The 27,520-nt window shown below is 35.8% G+C and overlaps 1 protein-coding gene across 2 annotated transcripts in view; it reads left to right on the top strand.

Moving 5' to 3' along the window:
• Rspo3 (R-spondin 3) overlaps window positions 1–25,692 on the top strand; it is an 82,192-nt gene extending 56,500 nt beyond the window's left edge. The window contains exons 5-6 of one of the 2 annotated variants that reach the window (XM_028766463.1): window positions 23,981–24,156; window positions 25,543–25,692. In XM_028766463.1, the coding sequence (XP_028622296.1) occupies window positions 23,981–24,156; window positions 25,543–25,578 (212 nt within the window). In that variant the 3' untranslated portion in view covers window positions 25,579–25,692. Of the gene's footprint in view, window positions 1–23,980; window positions 25,210–25,542 lie in introns of those variants that run through there. The other variant, XM_028766464.1, reaches the window with a different exon arrangement.
• Window positions 25,693–27,520: the final 1,828 nt, after the last annotated feature.

Below are 27,520 nucleotides of genomic sequence, written 5' to 3'. Positions count from 1 at the left end.
AAGATTAATGTCCAAGTTCATTATTTTTGGGGGAGTTTAAAATTTAATTAGTTTTGGGTTTTGGTGTGTTTGTTACTTTCCTTGTGGTTACAACAAAGGTCACTAAGGAAAGTGTAGGCTCAGAGCTTGAAGACACCGTCTGTCTGTCATTCATGGTGGAGAAGACACTAAATAATTGATGCTCTGGTAAATTCTTTAAGATTCTTTTAACAAATTTCTACTATGTTTAAATAGAAACACATCAAATTGAATAAGAAAATTGTTCATCAAATTCCCTGTAAGATTAATCTTAATTTCTTATAAAACATTCTATATTTGTCATTAAAAATGACTGTTGTTTTAGAGGATTCACAAAGTCTGTGTCTGAAAGAGTATACTGTGGATACTGTTATGTTAAACAGAGACAAAACCAAATTCCACAATGTTTTTACAATCCTGAAGCTACCAAAAAAGAGGCTTGTGACCCTTCTCTTACCTTAACATTGTCTTCAGCATTTCATATTTAATTATAGTATAGTATTCACTAATATAGTAAATATAGATTTATAAGATATTTTAATGTTCTTAAAACAAGCGAAAACCACCTAACTTGAGCCTCACCAACCCAACCTGAGGTTGTCCAGATTGCATTGGCTGAAATTAAGTGGAAAATCATTCATCTCCCGGGGTCATGTAATTAATCTTAGAGTAGGAGTTCGGGCGATGACTAAGCAGAAAAGGAAGCCAGTGTGCAAGACCATAACAAGAGGGGCTGACCTCCAACATCAAGGAGCTATTTCCTTTTTTCTTTTTCTCCTCCTGAATAAACCTAAAATACTCCTATTGTTGGCTTTTGAGATTCTAAAATCTCACGTTTAATGAAGCTATTTTTTCTTACTATAATTACTATTAATGTGATCAAACAAATACAAAACAATCATAGTTAAAGGAGCTTGATGATTTTAAATTTTTTTTAGCATCTGGAAGAAAACGAGCCTCTTTGCCTAGGTGTCACCAGAAGAGAACTTAGGGTGAATTTAGGAAAATAGTGAATAAAGTCAAAGCCCAAAAGATGTATTGAGAAGAAATAAAATATTCTAGACTTTCTGTATTTATATAATTTTAACTAGAGGCCAAAGTTATTTTACATTTATCTCTAGTAGTACATGTTGCAGATATTGAGAAAACTGTTTAGATGCCAGGCTTGAAGGCTGCAAGCTGTCTCTCGGTGGTCCTAGAGAATCTCCATGGTAGCAGGTTTTATTCTAAAAATACTGCCTATTTTTCTACCAAGCATATTGAGAGAGAGAGAGAGAGAGAGAGAGAGAGAGATCTTAACAGTTTAAACCAAGAGTCTCTCAAAGTTGGTTCTTCTTTAGTGGAAGCACATCTTTGGACTAAGAACTCTGACTCAAGAGGGGCCTGCCTCTGGGGGTTTCTTGGGAAGCGTCAAGGCTGAAGTCTCATGAAAGTGACTGCCGTGTCTGTTGCTGACATCAATGTTCCCACTGGGTATGTTGCTCATTCCTTGGGAATTTAAAAGAATAACAAGTAACCAACAAATCATCAAAAAATTATAACATGTTACCCAATTCTTGAGAGCAAGCCAGTAACACTAAAATCTGTTTCAGTGCCATTAGTATGAATTCCCAGTCTTTTAAGTGACCAGTTCCTACCAAATGCTTGCCAATGGCAAATCTATATAGAAGAGACATATGACCATCTGAGACATGCAGGATAAGTATGGAACACAACCCATATGTCCATGACATAGGAAATGGATTTGAGGTTGGCTGATCTCAAGAGCTTATTCTATGTTGTATCAATTAGTAACAATATATAAGCATAGTAACGATAGTCGTGAATAGTCAGAATACAAAAATAAAATAGTGAAAGAAGAAATGAACTTTTAAAAATATCAATCCAAAGAATTTGTATTTATTTATCTTCTCTTTCTGTGACTCATGTAAAAGAGCTAAAACCAAAAGAGAGAATCTATAAGAAGCCAAACTTTAGACAGAGCCAAAGAGTAGCCTTAAAGCTTTGTGTTTCTTATTGGAATTGGATGGCTTTTCAAGAGTAGTGAAACAGCTTTTATCAATAAGTACTCATATAAAAGTCAGAGTATTTCAGAAATTAATGAGAAATGAATCCAGTTAGCTACTAGGTGTTAGTAAGTATACACTTAGCTGCAGGTATTGGACTGGGCAGTCTATGAGAGAATGATGCCATGAATTAAAATACAGGAGTGTTACCTATTACATCTCTCAGTATGGATTCTTGAAGGGGTATTAGATGCCGCATTTTATGGGAAACACTGAGCTAGACAATGAACAGTACTGTCACACACAAGTCTTGGGGTTCTTTAAGTTGCTTACATAGTTTCTTTTCAAATTCTTATCAGAGGTACTAGAGCTCAGTGTAAAAGCACAGAATGTTCTTCCAGAAAACCTGGTATGATTCTCAGCATCCATACGGTTGCTCAGAACTGGGCAGTTCAAGCGAATGCAGTGTCCTTATCTGGTCTCCTTGGGTGCACAGACATACATGCAGGCAAATCTCAAATTATATATATACTATATGTATAAAATCTTAAATGAATTACAAAAGACTATTTCTTAATAGAAAATATGTCATATGTCAGATTTACCTTGAATTCTATTTTTATAACCACTTAATAAAGTGGAAGTATTAATAAAATAATTAACTTTTAGACAAAATAGCTTTAGGTTTCTCTTTAAAGATTTTCCTTAAGTAATTGCAATTTTGACTAAGAGAAACCTCTGGGCTACATATAAATATTTCTGGTAACAAGTCAGAAACAATAATAGTATATAAGTTTTCAAATAAAGATATGTGGGGCTTAGAGGCAACATAATATAAATTTACTGACTTTTAATGTTGATAAATATAATACATAGGTATTTAAAATGCATATTCCTTTAAAGATATACTAGTGTTTCTTTTATTATGAATTAAAAGTATAAAGATGTTGAATCAGGGTCTGTGTCTTCTCACATGAGACTTTCTTGATTCTTTCTAGGGAGGTAGACTAAACATGAAGTTCTGATGTAATGCAGCCTCCTGTGTTGGTTTCTGGTTAGCTCAGACTCTTCATCAGCCAAGATAAAAGTTTCTGAAAAGGGTAAAATTTTTCAACCTCAGGAGACTCTGATAGGAAGAACTGGAGTAGTGGACCCTGGGAGCTGGGAAAACATCAGGAACATTCCCCAAAGCTCTGTAAACTCACTGTGTAGACAGTGGGCAAGAGTAACTTCATCTTGAGGAGTCACAGTTTCTCATTCTTACATTGTCTTGATCCTCCAGTTGATATAGTCCAGATGAAGTTCTTCATAATAGGAGGATTTACCAGGAATTGACACAGAAATATATACACTGTGTGCAGAAACCTCTGACACAGAACCATCAAGTGTGTTAAACCTTGATCATGAAGTAATAAATATTTAATAGGATCACTTGTAGGAAAAGCAAGTTTTTGCCACTCCTAAGAATTGTATTGAGAATAAAATTATGAAATTGAAATGGAGTTGGAAAAATTTTTCTTTCTGGTACTAGGACCCCTTTCTTTTATCATTTTGCATGGCCAATGATAAATTCATTTTCTCTAAATCTACAAATTTTCAAAAAGGAAATTAAGGCTCTCTTGTCCCAAAAATCTATATAAGCAAGTTATGTGCTGCTCATGAACAATAAGCTTTCATTGAGTATATGCCCCTTCACTGGATAATGTGGTATACCCTTCCTCATTAAATACTAGAGTAATAGTCTTTGAACCTGTTACTTGCATGTATAGATTGAAATATTAGAAAATCATTGTAGGGTTTCTCTTGTATTTATTTAACTTTGAAACCAAAAATTATCAAAGATGAGTAACTTAAGCAACAAAACTCTATTGTGCTACAGTCATATAGGTCAGAAACTTTTCACTAGGCTAAAATCGAGATGCCAGGAAGATGGTCTTCCTCTCTGGAGACTCTAGGAAGACTCTATTCATTTGTTTCTTTCAGATTCTAGAGACAACTTGCATTTTTTTGCCTTGGTATCTTTTCTTCATCTCCATCTTCACATGCACAAATTATGAGTTGAATCTTCCCTGTACTGTATTTCTTGGTCCTATCCTTTGCCTATTCTTCTCTTTCAAAGACTGTGTGATTAAGTGTATCAGTCAAACTAACCCTAGGTATGCTTCTCATATCAAGTTCAGCCACTTAGCAACTTTAATTCCATGTGCAATCTTAGTTGCCTTTTGGCATTTAAAGTAACATGTTCACAGGATGTCAGGATTAGAACATGACCATGTCCCCCTCTTTGCAGAGCCATTTACCTGCTTACTCTAGAATTATTTTATAAAATCAGCTTATGCCTCACTCAAATGGGAAGGAATCTCATTTGAAGAATACTTTCTTAGTGGTGCTAGCTAGCTAAGGATCTGTCCTTAGCTGACATTATTCATCTTGATGAAGTGGTCATCCATGTCAGTGATCTCGGCAATAACCACTGCTGACAAGTTCATTTCATTCTCTCCAGATTTTCATTACTATGTCTTTTACCCATCTATTTCCAGTGATTCCAGAGAGCTAATCCTTCCCACAAACATACTTTTTAAAATGTAGCTAAATCTTCTCTCCCTAACTAACACGAACTAATTAGAAATCAAACTAGAAGGTGGATACGACAAAACTGCAGATAAGCCCAGCCCAGCCATAGTGATCAATGGTTCCATGCCTTAAATCTATCCACTGGGCCATGTTATCATCAATTTCCACTTCTCCTCTACCATTAGCAGCACAAAGAGAATGACAAAGGAAAATAATGAAGGAAAAGGAACGAGCATGAAATGACCTGAACTACAAGAAAAATTGTGTAGAATTAGAATTGCTATCAGAGTGTGTCATTTAGAACAATTGTGTTCATTTAGAACAATTTTTATTTCGGCTTATGACTTCACCACCCATGATTCTGATGGTGAACATTTTGTCTGCTGATTTTCTTGTTTGGTATTCATGTAATTGATGCATGTCAGACATATATTAGCTACTGATTCCCTGTAACTGTGTTAGATAGTAACAATAAAATTCCAGTAAGGAGGTAAAAATACGTACTAAACTTACTTAGAAGACTACAACTTTCTGGTAGATTTGGTTAGAAAGGAACACAAGCTGGCTGTGTTCTGTGAAATTGAGGAAATAAACTGTTAAAGCTCCCGAAGGCCTAAGTGAGCTTTTCTTCTGTGAAAGGGCAAAAGAAGTTTTGATTGAGTAGCATTTACCAAAGTGAAAATGTCAGATAACCAAATAGTAGGGAAATATAGAATTTGGGTGGAGCAACGTGACAACTTAGAGAAAAGGGCTATTCCTCCAAAAAAAAAAAAAGAAGGAGAGAGAGAGAGAGAGAGAGAGAGAGAGAGAGAGAGAGAGAGAGAGAGAAAGAAAGAAAGAAAGAAAGAAAGAAAGAAAGAAAGAAAGAAAGAAAGAAAGAAAAGATTAAAAAAAACCAGTTGGCTATGTGGGGGCTCTATACCTTGTGAAACTAAGGTGGACAACACTGGAGACATAAAAGCAAAGTATCAACAAAAGAAGAGGCTAGCTACCTGTGTTGCAGGAAGGCAATGTCACAGCAAGGTAGAAGGTACAGAGAAGCACTTTTACACACACACACACACACACACACACACACACACACACAGAGATATGTACACACATACATACACATACACACATACCTGTCTGCATGCACATACACATATAAGCATACATACACACACACTCTTATGCAGATACATATACATATGTATATACATATATGCATGCATGCACACGTACATGTATACATATATGTATACATGTACATGTACATACATACACACATATACATACACACATATATACAGAAACACACATACACACATGCACACATGTACATGCACATGCATGCATGAACCCACATGTATGCACCTTGTACACATGTAACCTAAAACAATTTTTCCAGAAGAGGTACTCTAGCACATAGATGAGGAGGCTCAATACTTGATGTACAAACCTGAGTTGGATTCCAGGAATCCATGATGGAAAGGTAGAACTGAACCAGGAAAGCTGTCCTCTCATTTCCACACACACAGCATGACAAGTATGCGCATGTGTAAATACACACATGATAATAATAAACTGGTTAGCAGATGACAAATGAGTGGTACATTTAAAAGACAGGAAGGTGGAAGAATGTTTCATAGTTTTACTAATGCCTGTGGACTACTAGAGCCAGATCAAGACTAATCGATTCCTTAAAATGATTTAATCTACACAGTTACTTTGTGGTTTCATAGAATCATCACAATTAAGCATTACTTTAGAGATTTTTAATTTAGTACTTTTCCACTATCTAGTGTTTACGTATTACTTGTTGTTCATTCCTACTTCAAATAGCATTTAATCAATCATAGTTTACAAATACAACACAGAAACACAAAGTGTGATTTTCTTACAGTCATACTGCTGATGAATAATATAGCCGAGTGCAAAGTGCTTCATATGTAGCTCACATTATTTTACATTTAAGGTCATACTATTTTTTAAAAGAAAAACATATTTTCACAGATGAAGTCTTAAGAGTTTAAACATCATGCCCCAAATATAGACACTGAGTAAATTGCTTGGCAGTAATTCAGACTCTGATCATTGTGACTGCAATGTCATAGAAACTCTTTTATTTCATACCTTCTCAAGTTAGAGGGAATGGCCACTTGGGGTTTCTTGAAGAATAACCTTTGAAGTGTACATTGGAAGATGTATAGAAAAGGGTAACTTTCAATAACAAGTATAGTTAAAAAATGCAGTAATAACATATTATATTATTATATTACTATAGTAATAATATAGTATACTATTATACATGATAGTATTGTATATGTAATGCACTATACAATATGGTAGAATATTATACTACTATGTTAATAATATAATATTCCATGTATAAATAAGAATGTTACCAGCTATTAGCAGCAGAAACACAACTTGGCTGAGACCATTCATTGATGTTAGAAATGTTTGCTGTTTTCAGAAGTCACATTATAAGTTTTGATTTGATGTCGCAGATTCCCAGAGCCAAGCCCAACCTGCTGAGACATAGCCAATCCTACCTAGAAATCACTACATGCTTAGCTCACGATAGCTTAAATCCTCCAAGTGTGCAGAGTTCTACACTATGTTTGATGAAGGATAATCAGGATCTAATGGAGACAAAATGATTCTCCCTACTGTTCCCCCCAAATCCCAGCACATCAGGGCAAGAAGCCTACATATCTTATTTCTGCTTTCTTTTTTAATTTTACTCCCTAATAATCTTAATTATCTCTAGATCATTACATTGTCCCCCTAAAAATTCTCTAGTAATACATAAGATTTTTATACAACCATTGACTTCATAATCCCCTTTCTACATTAAGACAGTCTTCAGATACACAAAGAAGTGGTTCATTTTGCTCAGAGAATAAAACTCAAATCATGGATTACTTAAAGGTATTTATACTTTTCAAACCTTTGTTACTGGTGCTGGAGAGACGGTTCAGTGGGAAGAAGTATTCTTTTTGTGAACATTAGGACTTAAGTTTAGATCTCAGCACACATGTAAAGAGCTGTAAAGTGGCTATGTGCATGCTTGTAACTCCAGAGCTATGGAAGCTAAAGAGAATTTCTAGGGCTTGCTACCTGTCACTTTCCTGAGTCAGTGAGCAATTTTGACCCAAAGGTATAAGTCAACTTCTGACCTTCAAAAGTACACATATCCATTAACACCACAAACAAACATGCATACAAACTCACATAATCATTTCTATTTCATCAGATCTTGTTTTCTGGGTCACCTTATATGATTTCTAAGTACCTCACTTAAAAATCAAATACTTTCCTCAAGGTCGAGCAAGACAGCATAATTCATTCCTTCAGAGGCTACCACATTTTTTTTTTCATTTTCAGGCCTTGTACTTAAGGCTTTCTCTCCCCATTAATTTCACCAAGCATGATGCCTGCCGACCTCACTACACCCTCTAACATGGAAGTTTCATCACACTATCCGTTAGTCCTTCTTTTGGGTGGCATCACACCGAAAGCAAAATTCAATGGATTACAACAAAACCCACAGTCATTCAAAACCCAAGGGCAACTCAGGCTTCTGAAACTATGTAGTACCACTTCAAAAGAGGATAAAAGCCCCAAGATTGATGCAAGACGAGCCAGAATCATATTTCATGACTTTAAAATAAGCCTACATTCCCAAACTCACCAAGGCATCATGTATAGCTGCTGTGGAAGATGATTTAAGCAAATGAAAGTTGTTTTTAGAACCTTCCAACTTTTCACAATCAAAACTCCCTTCCTTTCCTTCTGTTTCTCTTTCTGGTTGCCGTACAAGATCTTCTCTTATATTCTACCTTAGAAAAACTCTTGTTAGATCTTTGCCCAGCTTGGTCCTAAGAATGGACTGTAGCCCACATGCCCAACTTCATGGAAACATGGAAGCTCTTAACTCTATAAGGACTCTCCAAAATTCAAAAATTTAAGAATAAGAAGAAATATAATCCCCTCTCCTGTCTCTGGAAATGTGGCTTCCTGGAGTCTTCCTGCCACAGTTTAGTGATTCAATCATAGCTTGGTTCCAAGAAGAACATACTAGTGTGTGACAAGCTGAAATAATTTTGCCAAGGAGCATGATGATTCTGAGTGGGCTGTAGCCACTTGAATCCAATATTTGAGGAGAAGTGGCTAATGGGATAAGAACTCCATAGTAACTAATGAGGCTTATTGAGACAATTTGTCTGGAACGCAGAGTTTTAAACACAGGTAAATGTAGTAGTATAGACATCTATCTCAACGTGTGCCCATCCTAACTTTGTCTTCACTGCATGATGGCCATGAAATTTTTAAAAATGCTATATTTCCATTGACCTTATTCAATGTATATTGGTTGCATGACTCTTGACAGAAAAGTGGAATTATCACCTGGTTTCAGAGCGATGAGTTGATGCTCACCAAGGAAATAGGAATATGTATCTCACATACTTCTCCTATTCACAAAAGCATGCAAATGGGTTAGAAACCCACCAAAAAAAACATCACAACACTATGCTCACCTCAGCCTGTCACTACATAATCTGTCCTAGCCATTGTACTCCATGTTAGAAAACTAATGAGTCAAAATTAAGATAGAATTTCTATAGAATTTCATAATAGCCTTTCCACACTAATTATTCTACTTGACATAAAAAATGTAAACAAAATTCAATGTCACTTAGATAGCCTGTAAAAAAAATACAGATGTATTCATTTATATATTATAATAGCAATTCAAAGTAATAGAAGGAACCATACTACCTAGTAACAAAGAAACATCACAGAAATTATGTTATAATTTATAGTGTCAATACTAAAAAATAAAACATATATAAAATTTTGAGTTCCCCCAAAATGAAAACAATTTTTTTATTTATTTTGCCTTAATCAGGTGTTTATTACAAAACCATATTCCATTTTTTCCAACAGTGTTTTATGAAGAAAATACAAGTCAGGCTACAGGCTAATTCAGTATGTAAAAATATAGTTATCAAGAAAAAGTTCACTGTACAACCTAAATATAACATCATATACCTATTATCCCAGATCTGGAGTGGAAGCAGGAGTCTCAGAAGTTCATTGTCATATCAGTTATGTCGGGACTTAGAGGTCAGAATGGGCTAGAGACACTATTTTGGGAAAAGAGAAAAAAAGGAAAAAATAGTAAAAGAAACCTCTTGAAGATTCAAACTTCTGAAATGGTCTTTCAAAGGAAACATTTTCATTTAAAATTAACAAAGATTACATTGAAAGCCAGCTGTCTTGAAATTTATATCTTTAAATCTACCAAAAAATAGAATTTTTCCATCTGCAGTTGGAAAGGACCTATAAATAAACATATACATATATACACACACAAACAATCAAGAACATTTGATACACATGTGTCTACTCTCCCAAACTCCACCCACTCTGACATACATCAACAGTGATAGACAAAGAATGGGAGATCCTTACAAATATGGGGCAATAAAACCTAACTAATACTTTTAAATCAGTGAGCATCCAACTACTAAAATATTTTTAGAAATTAAGTCACTATGTAACCACTATAGAAGCAATTACAAAGAGCTGGCGGGCTGGTTGAGAAAATGCATGTGGAAAGCATGTTCAATTTGTATTGTTATACAGAATGGGAGAAGCAATCATTCCAATGACTCACACTTTCTCCTGCAGGTGAACTCTTCCCTTAGGCTCTTTCTTGTGTTATAAGTGAAATCTATTAATCATGACGTTTAATGTAGTAAATATTAAGTATGATAATTAGCTTTTATTGTATGACAAAGCCTAGAATGGGATAGAGACTCAATATAGGTTTGTCTACATTTGGGCTAGCCTATGGCATGTCTGTGGCTAATTCTCTTAACATTTAAGTGGTGTGGTAAGATGCAGTCCAGTGTTTTCAACACTAGTCTCCAACCTCTGTGGAGGGGGACAGGGGGTAGGTGGGGAATAGAAGATCTGAACTATCTAAGTGTCCAGACACCAAGCTGAACACAAGAGAACAAGCGAGCAATCAAGCGAGCAGCATGCATGCTGATATTTCTCTCTGCTCTTGGCTGTGGATATGATCTGACCCAGCCACCTCAAGCATCTTTTTCTGTGACTTCCCTGTGGTGATGTCCATACTCTGGAATTGTGAACCAAATAGGCTTTACTCAGCTAAGTTGCTTTTATGACAGGGTTTGTTTCATCACAGCAACAAGAATGAAATTAGAATACTACATAAAGTTTCTATGAGCACTTTGGCTTGAATGCTTGCCTGGTGTTAGGAACAGAACCCAGGGCTTTGTGTATGTTAAACATTCTCCCTACTGCTGTAATACAAGCTCAGCTCCTGTGTGTTCTTCAAACCAGTTATGACAAGAGTTGGAAATGATATACAGCAAAGACGAAGGACAAAGAAAACAGTGCATAAAAGCCAAAAAAGGACTTAAGAATATTCAAGCATTTTACAATTAGCTTTATGTAATCAATAAGTAGCTGGAAATATTAATTAGTAGCCACAAAAGACTTTAGTGTGTTTAGTGAAAAATGTCACAAAGTGCACACTTCCAGGTTGTTTATTCCCGTGTTACGGGACTTGATACTACAGTTATTTGCTCCACCCCACAGGATAGTAAACACTTCAAAGTAAAGACAAAATGAGCTGTCATAGAACTGTGAAAGACAGCAGAGTGAACTAGTGCATAAGAGGATGAGAGAGGGGAGAACAATGCCACACTTTCTTGTGTCATCAATCTTGCAAGACTGTCAGCAAAGGCGAGGTATCTGGTCCTATCAATCACCGAAGCAGACAGCTTGGGTAAGGGAGGAAGTGGAGGAGAGTCAAACATGGCTATCAACACGTCCTTTTCTGTCTCCGAAGAACAAAATTCTGAGACAAATTCTTGGAGCAAGTAGAAATTTATCCAAATGAAAATCAAATGATACATGCCCAGAAAACTGTCTATCTTTGGAGTTTGTTCAGTTCTTCAATTTACCCAGCTGGAGTAAATTTCCCAAGTCGTGTTCTGTTCAGCTTTTGGAAACAAAGGCCTCTCCTGCTAATTAGAAAGCTATATTTCATCGAAGATGAAGACAATGCCCTTGGCTTAGATATTCTCTTTTTAAAACAACAGCAAAAGCTTCTGCTATATAGTAAACATGAAGAGGTTTAAGAACATCTCTTCCACACATGAAAGAATATATTATGAGCCTTAGATTTGCAGCTGAAGGAAAATGGGTAAAAGCAAATGCATTTTATTCAGAACTCTATAAAATGCCATGATTATACTACCTTATATCAAGAAGAAAATATCAAACCACAAATAACAAGAGTCGAATATTGACACAGGGCTAGGGAGATAGTTCATTGGGTAAACCTGAAAGGCAGGGACTGTCCTGAAAGGCAGTCAGGAGATAGGAGTAAATTTTATCAAAAGCAAAGAAGTGCGCACAGAGAGAAAGAAGCAGAGAGAAAAGAAGGCTCTTACAAAATGGAGAGAGACGTCGTTTTCTGAAATCACTTTCCCCTGTCTGCCTGGCTCACAGCCAATGTCCAGGGGCTGTCTGGGCAGTTCAGCCAGAAAGTGGCTCACCAGAAGGGACAGGAAGCTTGTCAAATCTTTTGTCCTGGGTATAGAGGAAGACAGAACTAGATCTTCTTTATGGGTTGTCTCTGGCCCCCCAGGGTACCTGTATGCCTGTCAGGTATCTGACTAGAATCTAGTCCCTCAGCTGGAACTAGGAAAACATGAGTCAACTCAGAAAGATTTAGTCCAAGAAAATGAAGATACACACACACACACAAAATCATTTTAAAATGTAAACTTTCTAAGTAATCTGGCCTATAGATAGGACTTGTGGCCTTCCTATTAATTGCTGTTATTGCCATTTTAAATTGGCACAGAATTTTTGAGGAAGAATGTGGAAACTCTTTTAAAGGAACTAATTATAGCCAGGAAGAAAAAAAGAAATTTCTCCAAACCTACTAGAGTTGTTGGATAGTCTGACTAATAATTGTAAATACTTTCATAGGATAATTACATACAATATGATTTATGGATTTTACATTCAGAATGTGTATATAGAGATTTCTAAGAATCTTTTCACTGCTTTTAATGTTTGCATTACCGAGAGAACTTGCTGAAGTTATCTGAAAAAAAGAAATTGCTCTCCAAACCACACCTTGAGAATTCAATTAAATTTTGATCAAAAGGCATGTGTCCTGAACATGAGCAGACTTTTATTTTTATCATTATTCTTTAATAAGTAAGCATAATAAATTATTTACAAAATGTAGATGATGTATTAGGTATGATAGTTTCAAAATGATTTAAAGTATTTGAGAAGATTGTAGGTTAAATATAAATTCTACTTTATTTTATATAAGACACTGGAGTTTCCTTGAGGGCAATTGTATTTGATGTGAACATCACCTATGATTACAAGTATTCTAAATGAACTAAGGATGAAAACTGGGGTGAATAATGAGAAGGAAACTGCAATGAATATATCACAAACGAAAGAGGATTGTTTTGGAAGATGTCTCAGTTGTTAATACTTGCTGCACAGTCATGGAGATCTGATTTCAAACCCCCAGCACTCACATAAAAAATTGTGTGTGGTCATATATCCACCTGTAATCCCATAGCTGTCATGAGACAGGGGGATTTCTAGGACTTACTGGCTGTAATTTTAACTCTAGGTTCAGTAAAAGACCCTGCCAAAGGAATAAGGTAGAAAATAGTATGATGGAACACCTAATGTCCTTCTCCTGTGTTCTCACAGATACTGTATTCTCTCTCTCTCTCTCTCTCTCTCTCTCTCTCTCTCTCTCTCCCTCCCTCCCTCCCTCCCTCCCTCCCTCACACACACACACCACACAGAGGACATGAGCATATAAGTCCATTTGGAGATACTCATTAATATTTTGAAAAGATTAGGTCTAAATTGAAATTTTTCAGTAAGACATACTATTACAAATACATTTTTATAATCACGTTTTTTTTTTTTCATTTGATGAAAAAGTTAGAGCTTAGTTGCTGCTTACTGGCACAATATTGGTATGAATGTTATGAGAGTAATCAATAACTTTTTCACTGAATTTAAGACATGCTTCATAAGTTGGAATTCATGCCTGATACCACTGATAAAGCCAACAACCCATGGCTAGGTGAGTCATGTGCCCTAGGGGAGAGCTTATTACTATTATTATGCTAAATAGAAATAACATTAAATCAACTCCTCCTAGCTTAGTGCATCTCTCAACCCTCGTCGGAGAAGCTTCGTTTTTCAGTAAATGGCAGTTGACATAGAGATCAGCAACTGGTCAAGGTGCAAAGAATAGGAGACTCCAGCATATTTAGCCCCAAAGGGGATATCTGTATCACATGCACTCCTTCCAAGGCTCAGGAATCATCACATAAGGGAGTGAGAGAAAGACTGTAAGAATCAGAGACGGTAGATGACTACAGAGACACAGCATTTCCTGGGAAGAACAGGGCAGATGCACATATGACTCACAGTAGTTGTGATAGCCTGCATAGGACATACATAGGACATGCACAAGATCAAGCCAACGTCCCATCACGAGGAAGGGAAGCAGTCACAAAACCCCACCCTTAAACTGAGGAGGTATTAGCAACTGATGGTTTCTGGAACAGGGAAAGTCAGTGGGCTTTATTTGGTGGGTTGTTTGTTTTGTTTTGTTTTTGTCTTTCAGGAATTCAGCCCTTGAGAGGGCTGAATGACCCTAGACCCATGTATATCCTGGCAGGACTAAGTGGAGTCAATATGTTTAAAAATCAAATAATTAAAATTGGGAGGGAATAGTCCAGTGGGAGCTTTGACAGGGAAAGAGTATACCTGACAAAAATACATTCTCAAGCAATAAAGCTACAAATTCTTGAATTATAAGTATTCCTATTTCAGTTTATAAATAGTGTATAAAAGTTTATAGCTGGCATATAAAACAACCAAAATATTCTATGCAGAATAACTTATTAGTTAGTGGACTGTAATATAGATAAGGTAGTCATGAGTTTTATGAGTAAATAAATTAACCAAAAAAATTTAATGAATTAAATCATAATGAATTTAAAGATACTTTTGACATTAAGTGATTAACAGAAATAATACATATGCTTATCCAGTAGTTAGGAATGTTTAGAAGTCAGCATATAATTCAAAATGTGCTATTCAAACATGCACCAACCAAGACATTTCAACAGATAAATTAATGTTTTTGCTCCAGTACCCAAGAGTTTTTTTAATTGGCCCTAATGTGGTAGAAAGTATTTCAAAAATAAGAAATCTTACATGGAAAATACTGAAATTGCTAGCTTCAATGAACATTTAGACAAATAACAAGGAGTTTAAGAGAAATAAGCCCACAAAAATAGTATTAAATATAAAATATCTAATATAAAGTGTCATGCCCTACCCTGTTTTAAAAATATTATATAACAAGGTTCATTTTACATTTAAAATTAGTATTTTTTTTAATTATTGTAAGTAGTTTGGATTTTTAAAAAGTGAGTACTTTCTCCAGTTTTCACTTTTAATTCATTTAATATTGATTACAATAAGAAAATACACTACTAGATAATATCTATTTCCATAAAATTTCTTGAGGGCATTTGCAAGCAAGGAGTACAGGCTTGGTCTCAGGGCAGCAAAGTTTATGGTTTTGGACTGATTCATCACTTTGTGAAGGGTCATAGAAAACTTTGTCAGGACATGAACCAAAATTCAAATTTCAGATTCTGACTGCTAATAATGAATGTAAACAAGAGATAAGTGGGAGAAATTTCTTAAAAGTTTTTCTTAAAGGCATTGAAGAGATAGCTCAGTGGTTAAGAGCTGTTAGTTTTGCAGATGACCTGAGCTCCATTCCACTGAGCTTACACTTCCATGTGTAAGCCCCACACGGGTGGTTACCTGTAACTCCAGCTCCAGGGAATCTGATGCCCTCCTCTGACATCTGCAGTCAATATAACACAGACATCTATGCAGCCAAACGTTCAAGCAAAGAAAATAAAAAATAAACAAATCATTACAAAAATGTTCCTAAAAACGATTAAAGGTCCTAAAACATTGTAGTAACTGATGTTTATGTTGTTTATGAAGATAAAATGGTTCATAAAAGGACTGTGTTCAAGAGTCAGTAGGATTTCAAGAGCTTTTATATATCTTGGTAATAGGAAAATATAAAGCTACCTGATAATTTTGAAAAGGGTTAAAACGTTTTTATGGTGGTAGTTCAATGGCAAAATAATGTTTCTGAATTGCATATAATAAATATAAAACACAGTAGGCTTTGTGTGTGTGTGTGTGTGTTCAATATGTACATGTGTTTGAATGAGCACACCCTAGTACTCTCATGTGGAGGCTAGAGGATGCTCTTAAGTAATCAAGTCTTTCTCTATAGTATTCTAGTTTATGTATGTATGTTTGTATGTATGTTTGTGTATTGTGTGTGTTTGTGTGTGTGTGTGTGTGTGTGTATTATTTGAGATAGTGTTTCTCACTTGCTTGCTGCTTCAGCTAGGCTAGGCTCCACCAACTTTGTAGCTACAGGTATTCTCAGCTTTATGTGAAAGCTAGAGTTGAATTCAGCTTGGCTTGCTTGCATAGCAAGTGCTCCTATTCATGGACCCCTCCACCCAGTCTAGCCATCTCTTCTTTCCTAAGGTTTAACTTTCTGTTGTTCACCACTCACATTCAACTGTGGTTCTGACACATTAGTGACATGTTCTAGAAATAAAGAAATGATGTGTCATCCACTCAGAACAGTCATCTTTGTGTCTAACATATCTGCCTTGTGTATGATGTATACTCATTTAAATAGCCATGTCAGTTACATAGGTTCTCATTGTATCACACTGTTGATGTTTCAGTAACCTGAGTACAGTAGTTGATCATCTTATCACAGTCCTTAGACCTCACCATGTCACAAGAACAGGGGTAGATAAAGAAAATAATCAATTAAGAAAGACAGGCTAAGACACAGCACCATAACTTTTATTGCAATATGTTGTTATAGTTGCTTTTACTAATAATTATCTGTTATTGTTAATCTCCTAATATGCCTAGTATATAAGCTAAACTTTTACAGGAAAAAAATATGTGGCATTAAGTTAATATAGGGAATAGAGACAGTGGCAACTGTGTTTAGTGAACCCTCATTTTTCTCATTTTCAAAAATTTAAAAAGCTTACAAACACAACATTCTTAGCTACAAGTGTACGTCATCACTGAAGGGTTCATTGAATTTTGGTGATCGTTGCTATTTTAATTATATGTTGCCTGAAATTTGAAAAGAAAATATTGATTGTATTAAGGATGGGACCTATATCTTTGCATATGGTAGGCAAGCACTCTGCCCATGAACTCCCAGCTCTCGTTTTATGTTTTATTTTGATACAAGGTCTCACTAAGTTGCCCAGGCTTACCTTGAACATGATGGGGATCCTTTCTCAGTCTCCTGAGTAGGTTTGCACCTCCAGAATTGCACCCAGTCATGTGATCATCACTGGAAGCCAAAGACACCTACATAAGAAACATAAGTAAAATAGTCAAGCCTGGGGAAAATTTAGAAAGCAAGGATGGTGCCCAGATGAGGTCACGTGGCCAGAGAATTTAACATGAGTCTAAGATAAGGAAAGGGATTCTAGAACTTGCCATCCTGGATAAGAAGTATGTGGGATCAGAAGACATTATAGGGGTGCGGGGTGGGGTGGAGATACAGGGATGAGCAGGAAGAAGAGTACAAGGCCAGCCAAGTGGGTGAGGGAGCAAGCAGGGACAAGTCACAGAGGACAAGAACCCCAAGGGCTGACTCAGGAAGCTTGAGTTTATCTGCTTCCACTCCCAACATGTACATCAAGTGTCTTACCTTAAACGTTTTCTTTTTTTTCTGAGCATAATGTGAATAGAAAATGTGCTTTTCCAATTGAGAGAAAAACACAATCTAAGTCATAACAGACCCCATTGATCAGACAGCTGTTGCTGCAAACACAGCTTCAGGAGACTATCCCTAATTAATAGTATGTAGTAGGATGCATTCTAATATATCAAATTAACTTTGGCTAATTAATCAAAAGCACCCTACAAGTCAAGTGGGAAAGGAACAGAACTGATTTGTCTATAATCTGACAGAGTACGTAATTTGCATAGCTTTAAATTTCAAGTTGAAGAAATTAAATGTCTGCCTAAATTGTCTATAAGAGATGTCTAGTCTCTTAGTGTTTTTTAAAACTGTATTTCTTAAAATTGCAGCAGAGGCAATAAGTGGATCTATTTTAGTAAAAACAAACAAGCAAAAACAGGACAAAAGGCTTGAATGTGTTTCTCAAGTCAGCTCTACTGGGCAATATAGCTGAGAAGGACATTTGGCCTTGATGCCTTTCAGCTGTGTTCTTCAACACTGGGTCAGCCTGTCCTATGTTTATACAGCCCACAGGTCAAAGGCCTTTTAAGTATGTATCTACACAGCAGATCATAATTGCTGTATAAAAATACTTGTACTGTAGCAGCCCCCATCCCTTGCAACCTTCCTCTAGTGACACAGTAACTAAAACTAATGAAAGTGTAATTTGTATCTTTTGTGAATAAAAACATGGTCAAATTTAGAGTCACAAATCAGATTAATTCTCTTTTAACCTATAAAGCCACAGGCTACTCCGAGTTGAATCCCACTAAAGACCCAATGGGTAAATTTTATCTTTCTGAAGGGTTATTTCACTGGTTAGTTGGAGTCATGGAATTGGTAGTATTTATTTCTCAGTCTAGAATGTGAAGTACACTTTTAGATTTTACTAAAATGTTTATTCTAGCTTTTCTTGAAACAAGGAACTACTTAAAGCTCCTTAGCTCCCCCTAATGGAAATTTTGAGAACTTCACAAATAAACCCCTTAAATATTTCTAAGTGGAAAAAACAAAAACAAAAAACCAAAACTCTGGTATTTATAACTAAGCAATTCTTATAACTCGTGATTCCAAGAAGAGTATCTCTCGTTCATTTTTACGTTGTGCTTAAAAGAGTATTGAATGTACTCTAAGGCTTATGTTTTCACATGGAACGTTAATACATAATTTATAACATGGAATGTACAAAGAAAAAATAATTCAAGATATATTATGTTCTCAGTTTTAAAAGCTTATTCATAGATTTGAAATCTGTGATCATTAAAATAAACAGTTCACAAAATAAAATAAAATAAAATAAAATAAAAGTTTATTCATGATTTTGGTCATAGTTGTATTTTGACATGTTTTTAAGACATTGTTTGCAACTAATTTTTATATCTCATCTCAGTTCCTACTCTAAATGTACCTAATTTAAAAACATGCCTTACAAATTACTAGGATCAATAAGTCATTAAAAATTTTGCATCCATTATGAAAAGTGTATCATTAGAAACCATGTAATCTCAGCTAAATTTTAAGAAAATTGGCTTCTCTTATTTCTCTACAAATATAGTTTTCAGGTGTGGCAGATATCAAAATAAGCTCAGAATGTTGTATATATGTGTGTGTGCATATATCTGATATATGCTATATATCAGATATAGCATATAATTATATACATGTATATATACAGAATTAGTGTTCAATAATTATATGTATATAATGTATGTAAGACACATATAATGTATGTAACAATAATAAAGAAAACAATCTTGTCAACGTGAGAGTGGCAAAGGACATTGAAGTGATTTGAGGCAAGGTAACTGGGAGGGACTAGAGGGATCAAAGAGAGGGGAGAAGAGATGTAATTCTATTTCAAATAAAATAATTTGGAATAAAAGAAAGCACTTAAAGAAGAAAGAGAAAAGAAAGAGAAAGAAAGAAAGAAAGAAAGAAGGAAAGAAAGAAGGAAGAAGAAAGAAAAAAAAAGAAAGGGAAAAGTAAAATATGGCTGCAGTTGCTAACTAGACTCTTTATAAAAACCGAGTCTTAAGTTTCCAGAAGCAGCGTGTAAGAACTTGCATTTTAAAAAGGCATCTATGTTTAGAGCCAGATCTATAGAGTTTAGACAGTGCTTATGCAAAAGACTATGTATGGTTTTCTTCAACAATAGAAAATAATTTCACAAACTCAACGTTATCTATTAGAGGCAATTTTATTAAGTCCTTAAATCATGTGTGGCTTCATTGTCTACACAGAGATTCCAGTTACCCTTTGGAAAGTTAGTCTCTTAAGGGAGGGCATCAGGAGCTATGTCTAAAATACGTTTGTGTATGGGTAGGGAACTGACAAAAATTAAAAGTATAAAACTGTAAGGCTGAATTGTAAACACCAGCTCAACTCCCTTTGTGGATTTGTCACATATAACAAGTTTCTGGAAACTGAAATGTCACATGATAAGATATGCGGTTGCTGGTTTCTTTTTTTCCTATGCGGTTGCTGGTTTCTTTTTTTCCCGTCAAAACTTATCACGAAAATCTCTAAACTCTGCTATAATCTGGGATTCTGATAGTTGTCCTTCCAGAGTTTTCAGTAACACTGGCACTTCAGGACAAATTCCAAATGTGGCAACTAATTCCAGCACTTCTCAGTAATTTCCTATATATAGACTCTGATCAAACCACGGAAGCATACCTTCAGTGTCCCAAGTCACCATGACCTTGCAGGCCATCACATGTTGACAATCATCCACTGCCTACCCTGACTTCTTCCTTCACCAGCCTGGCAAACTGTCTTTTTTTTTTTTTTAGGTTTAACTTAAACATGATCTGAAGAATTACATTAAGTCTCTCTTAGTGGGGTCCTGTGCTTCCTTTGGGTTCCCTGTGAGCGCCTGTGGTTGCTTGTGACCACAGTTGTCATGCTCTTCCCCATGTCTCACATGTGGGCTCAGGTTAGAGCATACCTTTAGCATTAGGTGAAGACTATCAACATGCTGATGCTGTAGAATCGCAATATTAGCTTTCGTTTATCACATGACTGCCATGTCAGGCACCATGCTGAGTGTTCTGCAACCAACTTATACAACCTTTAGTAGTTTAGCAAAGAGAAAGGACTGTTTGTATTTGAAGTATCAGTTAATCCTGAGGCTTATCAGAAATTTGCAAAAGGTTACGAAATGACTTGAATTAGACAAAGAATCTGGACAATGTTCTCTGATTCTAAGGATGGTATTCTAAATCTTCACAGCAAGTGGCTCTCTACAAGAATATATTGGTCTATTTTCTGCTTTTCTAAAAGACTCTCACAGACTATGTTATAAACAGAAGAAGCTTATTTATCACATGGATCTGGAGATCAGAAATCTAAGAATGCTGCATTGCTGTTTCATGAGGATTACCTAGCTAATGATTAATGTTAGAAAAGCTGGTATGGTTGTGTGAGGCAGAGAGAAGAAATGGGGCCAAATTCATTCTTACTATCAAGAACCCATCCCTGCAGTAACCCATTGCCATGACAGCAACATTAATCTATCTACAAGGGTAGAGTTCCCACAACACAGTCACCCTTCAAGGCCCCTTTAAAACTATGGTTACTGTACCAACTAAATTTTAATATGAATTCTGAAGAGAACACTCAAATCCTAGCAGGTTCAGATTGCACTCAATTACTAATAGGAATTTCTCTTTGATGATTTCTCCTGAAACCTACCTCATATAGCTAGAACACAGTGGGAAATGAATGTTTTTTTAATCATTAGAATGTGTCACATTCCAGTCAGGCCCACCTACACAGGTCATGAGTACCATACACACATATACACAGTGAAGCACAGCACACACACACACACACACACACACACACACACACACACACCAGATTGTTTTAATTGAAATGCTTTGTTTGCAGAATTGCAAAAGAGTCACAAAATAAATATTAACCACATCAATGAAAACTCACCAAGTTACTACAATAGAAACAGAAGTCCATTTAATGAAAACCTTACAAAATTATTCCAAATTGCACGTGATTTTTTTTAATGGACTCCAGCCACTCTGGGCTATGTCTATTTTATTTCTTGGATGAGAGTAAAATGTATTATTCGTGCAGAAAAACAGTGAACATTTCCAACTACTAACACATGGCCTGTGAAGAAAAGAACAATCCCATTTTTTTTCCTCTTGTGCAGTAACCCTCCAGTGGGCAGCAACCATAGACAACGTGCTAGTTTCCTGTTGCTTTAGCTGGGCCTCACTTTTCACTCACCGCCCAGACTAAATAGCTATTTCTTGGATAACAAAACCATAATACTAAACTTCAAGATACTTCCAAAAATGATTCTGCCTGTCTTGAGAAATAATCATATTGGTAATCATATTAGTTTGCTAATAAGAAGAAATACCTTGGAAGTTGAATTGGTTGTCACAAGTGGAAAAACAACATTTAAATCAAGCCATAACTGAGAAAGAAACAATACATTTCTAATGTTTCTAAAAGTTATGGCTGGGATCACAACTGTATCGTGTTAAATCATCATCAGGAGAACAATGTCAAACACTGAACTTCTGGGTAATTTCCACTGAAATAGCATTTTGTTTAAGGTCAGTAATTTTTGTTGACTATTTCTAGAATTGAACTCCCCCACGGTGGCCCTGAAACTAGAGATATTATGTCATCCGTTGATTTCAGGCATCCACTGAAAGAAAGAACAGTGTGAAAAACTAGTGTTGGCTAGACCTGTGAAGTGTTATGGAGCTGAAATTATGCTGCATAACGTAATTTCCCCATAAAAGGAAATTTGTTTTTCATGGCTGTTTGTTTGTCTGTTTAGTTACTTCACTCAAGACAGCTCTACCACTATGTCATTAAAACCAATAAGAAGGCCTGGAATCTGTGTTTAGAAATCTTACCAACACAATACTTCTTAACGGGAATAGAAAAATGAATTCAGCAAATCAGTAGTTAAGTAGTTGAGCTTAAAAGTCATAGCCAGCTGCTTTTGTCCAACTCCATATGCCTCGAATAACTAAGTAACTTGATACTTGTTTCACCCTCCTCAGGAAGACTTTTTCTTTTTTTTACTAATTGTCATACAAGCATTCAACAATTGGACATGTACTTTGTTAAACTCAACCAGGCAAGTTTTCTGAAGCAATTATAAATGCAATCTCATGGTAAAGCTATTCATGGCATCAACTCATTAATCTGAGGTGACTGAGGTGTCCCTAGTATTCATATGAAGTATTAATAACACCACTCCCTAGGATTCTGTAACCAGAGCACAGGAAGAGAAGCCAAACCACCAAATTCAATATTTGCAGCCTGTTTCAGGACATAAAAATATTTTGGTTCTCTCAAACAAATAATTTTTCCGAAGTACTTTCATCCATGATGCCTCAGTGTAGGCAGAGAGATTTCAAAGTTTGCATGGCTCAAAGTGTGGGATATAAATTTAAGATTTGTCACATCAAAGACTAATTGGTCCCAAGTTTTAGTTTATAATGAATTGATTTGAGTATAAATAATCTCTTATTGTTACATGTGTTAATGAATCTTACTAAAACCATATCCTTAAAAATTATAAATTGTATATAAAAAAAGTTCACTTGACTAAAGTTAATTTTCTATTCTTAATGAAATAGGAAAAAAAATCTATTCATTTTGGTGTCTTGGCAAAACACTCACTAGAAATTTTCATAATTATTTAATAAAATTGAATAAAATTTACCATTGATTCTGGCTCCATATGGGATATAATGTTCCTACCCACATGAATACCTTTACAGCCATGTTGACTTCAATGGAAAAGATAATCATCTCACAGTATGAGTCTAAATTAAATTTGTGTTATAAACCCAGTTTTAGGTCAAGAATACAGCATACATCTGAGAAATATCTGCTTGATCAATTAAAAACAAAGTGTTTCTGTCCTTGTAAGTTATACTATAGAGGTATTGATTAATTGTATCAACATACCTTGCAAACAGAGAAATTGCAATGCAAATTAATTTTTTTTTGCTAAAGTAAAGCATAATTATTTTGGTATGTATTATGAACTATTATTTCCATATTTATTATACACATCAATTCTCTTCTCTTAGGTAACATGCCAATGTCACCACAGCTTGCAAGTATGTAGCTGCTATTTGTAAATTTGAGAATAAATTAGTGCCTTAAGTATGAACCAAATAAATGTCCATACTAATACAGTTTTGATATGGTAAAAAAAAAATATGTAAAGCTTTCCATTTGGTGCGTATAAGTGACTGTGATGTAAAATAAATCCCTTAATTCTGTTAGTCACGCAAGTTCTATTGGTTTAACAAAAGCAACTGAGTGAAAGGCTTAAAGAGTATTTGTTTGTTATCTATGAGTATAATATGTAACTTGAGGTGGAAAAACTGCTCTTTTTAGCAAATTAAAATAACCAAGGAGAATATAATTGAATATGATTTTTTAATTGACTGTCCTTTTATTTTAGGAAAAAAGGGAAGAGAGCGAAAACGAAAAAAACTCAATAAAGAAGAAAGAAAGGAAACAAGCTCCTCCTCTGACAGCAAAGGTTTGGAGTCCAGCAGAGAGGCCCCAGAGCAGCGGGAAAGCAAAGAGAGACAGCAGCAGCAGAAGAGAAGAGCCCGAGACAAACAACAGAAATCGGTATCAGTCAGCACTGTACACTAGAGGGTCCTGTGAGGCTACTGTAGACTCATGATGCTGCTATCTCAACCAGATGTCCAGGACAGGTGTTCTAGCCATTAGGACCACAAACGGACAACATGTCAGTTACCACTCTGTCTAAACAACATTCCTAATAGTTGCTATATTCTTCATACAAGCATAGTTAACAGCAAAGAGCCAAACGTTCAAAGAAGGGATATTTTCAGATGGTCATCTTATGTGCTTCTGTGTATTTTTAAAAAACGAGAAAATTTGTACATAATTATCAATAAGCTATAAGATATCCTCAATGTAATGATGACAGCTGTGGAAGAATCATCTTTACTTTATAAAAAAAATTCAATAATTCTTCAAATAATTGTCTTTAAGAAGCAAAATATAATTCTGCAACTTCAAAAATGCAGTGTCCCTCAAAACAAAGCTTTGTCAGGGAGAGAAACATCCTCCACGTACAGGGTGGATTTGTCCTGGAGAACTAGTGAATGCTCAGAATTAGAGCCTGGCATTTGGGATCTTAGAGTTTATCATCACAGAAGCAGGCGTTTTAAGATCACTTCTGTTGCCCTCGTCTGCAAGAAACTGTACCTGTGTAACAGTTAAAAGATACTGTGTGGGGTTGGAGTAAGGCACGCTGTGGACGAAATCATAGAGCTGGAGATCGTCTTGTGTTTTCCAGAACTGTGAGGGGGTTTGGCGACCTGGAACAGGGCTCCGATCTGTATTAGCACTGTGTGGTTGATCTTCCTCTACACCTTGATTTATATAAGTCTGTAAACATGTACCTGTAACTTTCTTCCAAAAGTAAAACCATACTTACTAGAAGAAAATTCTGACTTTATGGAAAACAAAACTATAGTAAGAAGAATGTGACATGTTTGCAAAGTTGAGTGTTTTCTTTCTTAATGAGGGGGAAACTATTTTATTACCTGCTTAAGGGCCCACCTGGAACTAAAGGGATACTACTTTCCAACAAGGTGTATCTAGTAGGAGAGAAAGCCACCACAATAAATATATTTGTTAATAGTTTTTAAAGCTTGGTTCACTTTGTTTTATTGGATAAAATTTAGAGACTCACAAGCTAGGAAAAAGGAATCTGCTCTGAGGGAGAACCGGTGTCCTGCAAATTTAGATAGGATTCTCAGTGTTTCCTCCATGAATTCCTCATTGCCTGAGACAATAGAAGCCTACTTATGGGATGCTAGGAGATATTTATTAATTTTTTCTTACTTTAATAAAAAAAGTTTTATGGGCACATGAGCCTACCTAAATGATCTCACTGACCCTTCCCCTTCGTTTCTTAGAGGTGAGCACTTTGTTCCTCCTGCATCTTCAACATTTAGCCTTTTCTTCTCCATATTTCCTCAGTCTGTGGATCTCTTTTGGGAACTGGAGTCACCCTAGCAGGAAGCCTCAGCTATATTTCCCAGAGGACCCAGGCAGGCCTGTACAGGAGGAGGGAATCTCTGAGTGTGCGGTACAGACGTTCATGACCCACTTTAGCCTTCTACAATGACAGGAGATGTGCAGCCATCCTGGGTGCCACGGTTCCAGCCCTCTCAAGGTCACTGCCTTCTGAAGAAACTGCACTGAGTCTGCCTTCTACTTGTCTGTCTCTGGGCATCCTTTCTTCGTCAACTGTACTGCTCACATGGACTGCTTGGCTTAAATGATTTTCCACTTCTCTTTTAAGACATAAAAGTTTGAAATAGTGTATTCCTGTTTCTTATTCTCGTGTTTCTTTCTTCGTCTGCGTGCCATAAACTTTCCAGTCAATGAGATCTATACACACTATTTAGGAGAGTTCTCATTCAAGCGTCATGTAAAGCTTATGTTACCCAAGGGAATCAAATCTTCCTCTGCAGAATTAGGTTAAGTGGAAGTATGTCTCCATTTAAGAACTTTTGGGTGTGTCAAACAGCATCTGTCTCCATTTTGGTGTTATTTTGTTGAGTGTGGGTCACGACCATATTTTTACATATACTTCTCTTCATCAATATCTTCATTCTTTCACCAAGACTTCCTGGTAAGTTCTAGAAAAGACTATAATCCACCAACAGAGCAACAGGGGAAAATTGTTGTCATGTCTTCCCATATGGCTCTCTATGCCATAAAACATTTATATCTTTGATGCAAAACTTAAATATATTAAGGACAACAGAAAACAAATTACAACAAACAATCATACATTCGATAGAATATACATGAAGACATGATAATAACTTCTAGTAGAATTTCTATCTACCTAGGTAGATCCTTAAGCATAAGAACTTATATAATATTCAAGTAAGCAGCCCTCCTTGAGCAAGATCTCACCGCTGACTTAGAGAAAACTTCCTGCACTCACCATAAAAGGCATTGCTGATGGTAATAAATGTTCAGGAAATTCTTGATATAGAAATAGAATTCAAAGAGTAAAACATTACATATCTCTCAGTACCTACTTCATACTCCTATCAAATCTCCTAATTCTACCTACAAGACTCCAAAGTCTAGCCTTATAGCAGTTCTATAACCTGAACAGTTGTCCTTGTAGGTCTGTAGTCATTTGGTACGTCACTTAACCACTTGGGGCCTCCATTTTTGATTGCAACAAAAATAGGGGTTGGGGATGGAGATGGTTCCCAGGCCAGAGGACATTTGCCATTTCTTCCACATTGGGGTGATATTTCTAGTGAATCTTCGCTGGTAAAGATGTCCCTTGGAAATGATCCAAACTATGGTTTTCAAGAAAGGAGAAATGTGTAAGATGAGACAGAGCTAACTCTGCTGCTCCAGTGTTATTGAGTCACCCTAGCTAATGTTACTGTTATTCAAATACTGAAATGAACAGCAGAGGGAAGAAAAAGTGTATAAAATAGCTACTACCAAGAATAGAGTGTAGTCTTCACCAAAAAAAAAAAAAAAAAAAAACATGGGAAAGAAAGTGGAGAATGTGCAGTATCTGAACATAGACAGGCAGTGTTATGTCTGAATTCTGCTGTTCACTGAATTTAAGCAAACCTGGACCTGCTGTGTGGCCTTTCACACTCTATGTTCTTTCTGTCAAGAAAGTAATGAGAATAAAAAGATCATGACTCAGTATAACAACTAATATTCTGTAGACAAGTAAATTTTACCTACACACAAAAAATGGTGTCTACAATTCAGACAGGTAAATCAACTTTATTTCTTGATTAACATACAGAATCCCAGCAAGTAGACATGTATAATGATTTCAAAAATTGTGAAAACAGACCAGTCATCACCCAAAGATGAATACCAATTTACTATTTGCCTTGATCTTTAAAGCAAGAAATGATTATTCTCAGGAAGATGTACATTTTATAAATAGCCACATAGATAC

This window comes from Grammomys surdaster, unplaced genomic scaffold, assembly GCF_004785775.1.
Source record: "Grammomys surdaster isolate TR1022 unplaced genomic scaffold, NIH_TR_1.0 168, whole genome shotgun sequence".
Lineage (NCBI taxonomy): Eukaryota > Metazoa > Chordata > Mammalia > Rodentia > Muridae > Grammomys > Grammomys surdaster.
This window is presented reverse-complemented; position numbering and strand designations above follow the sequence as displayed.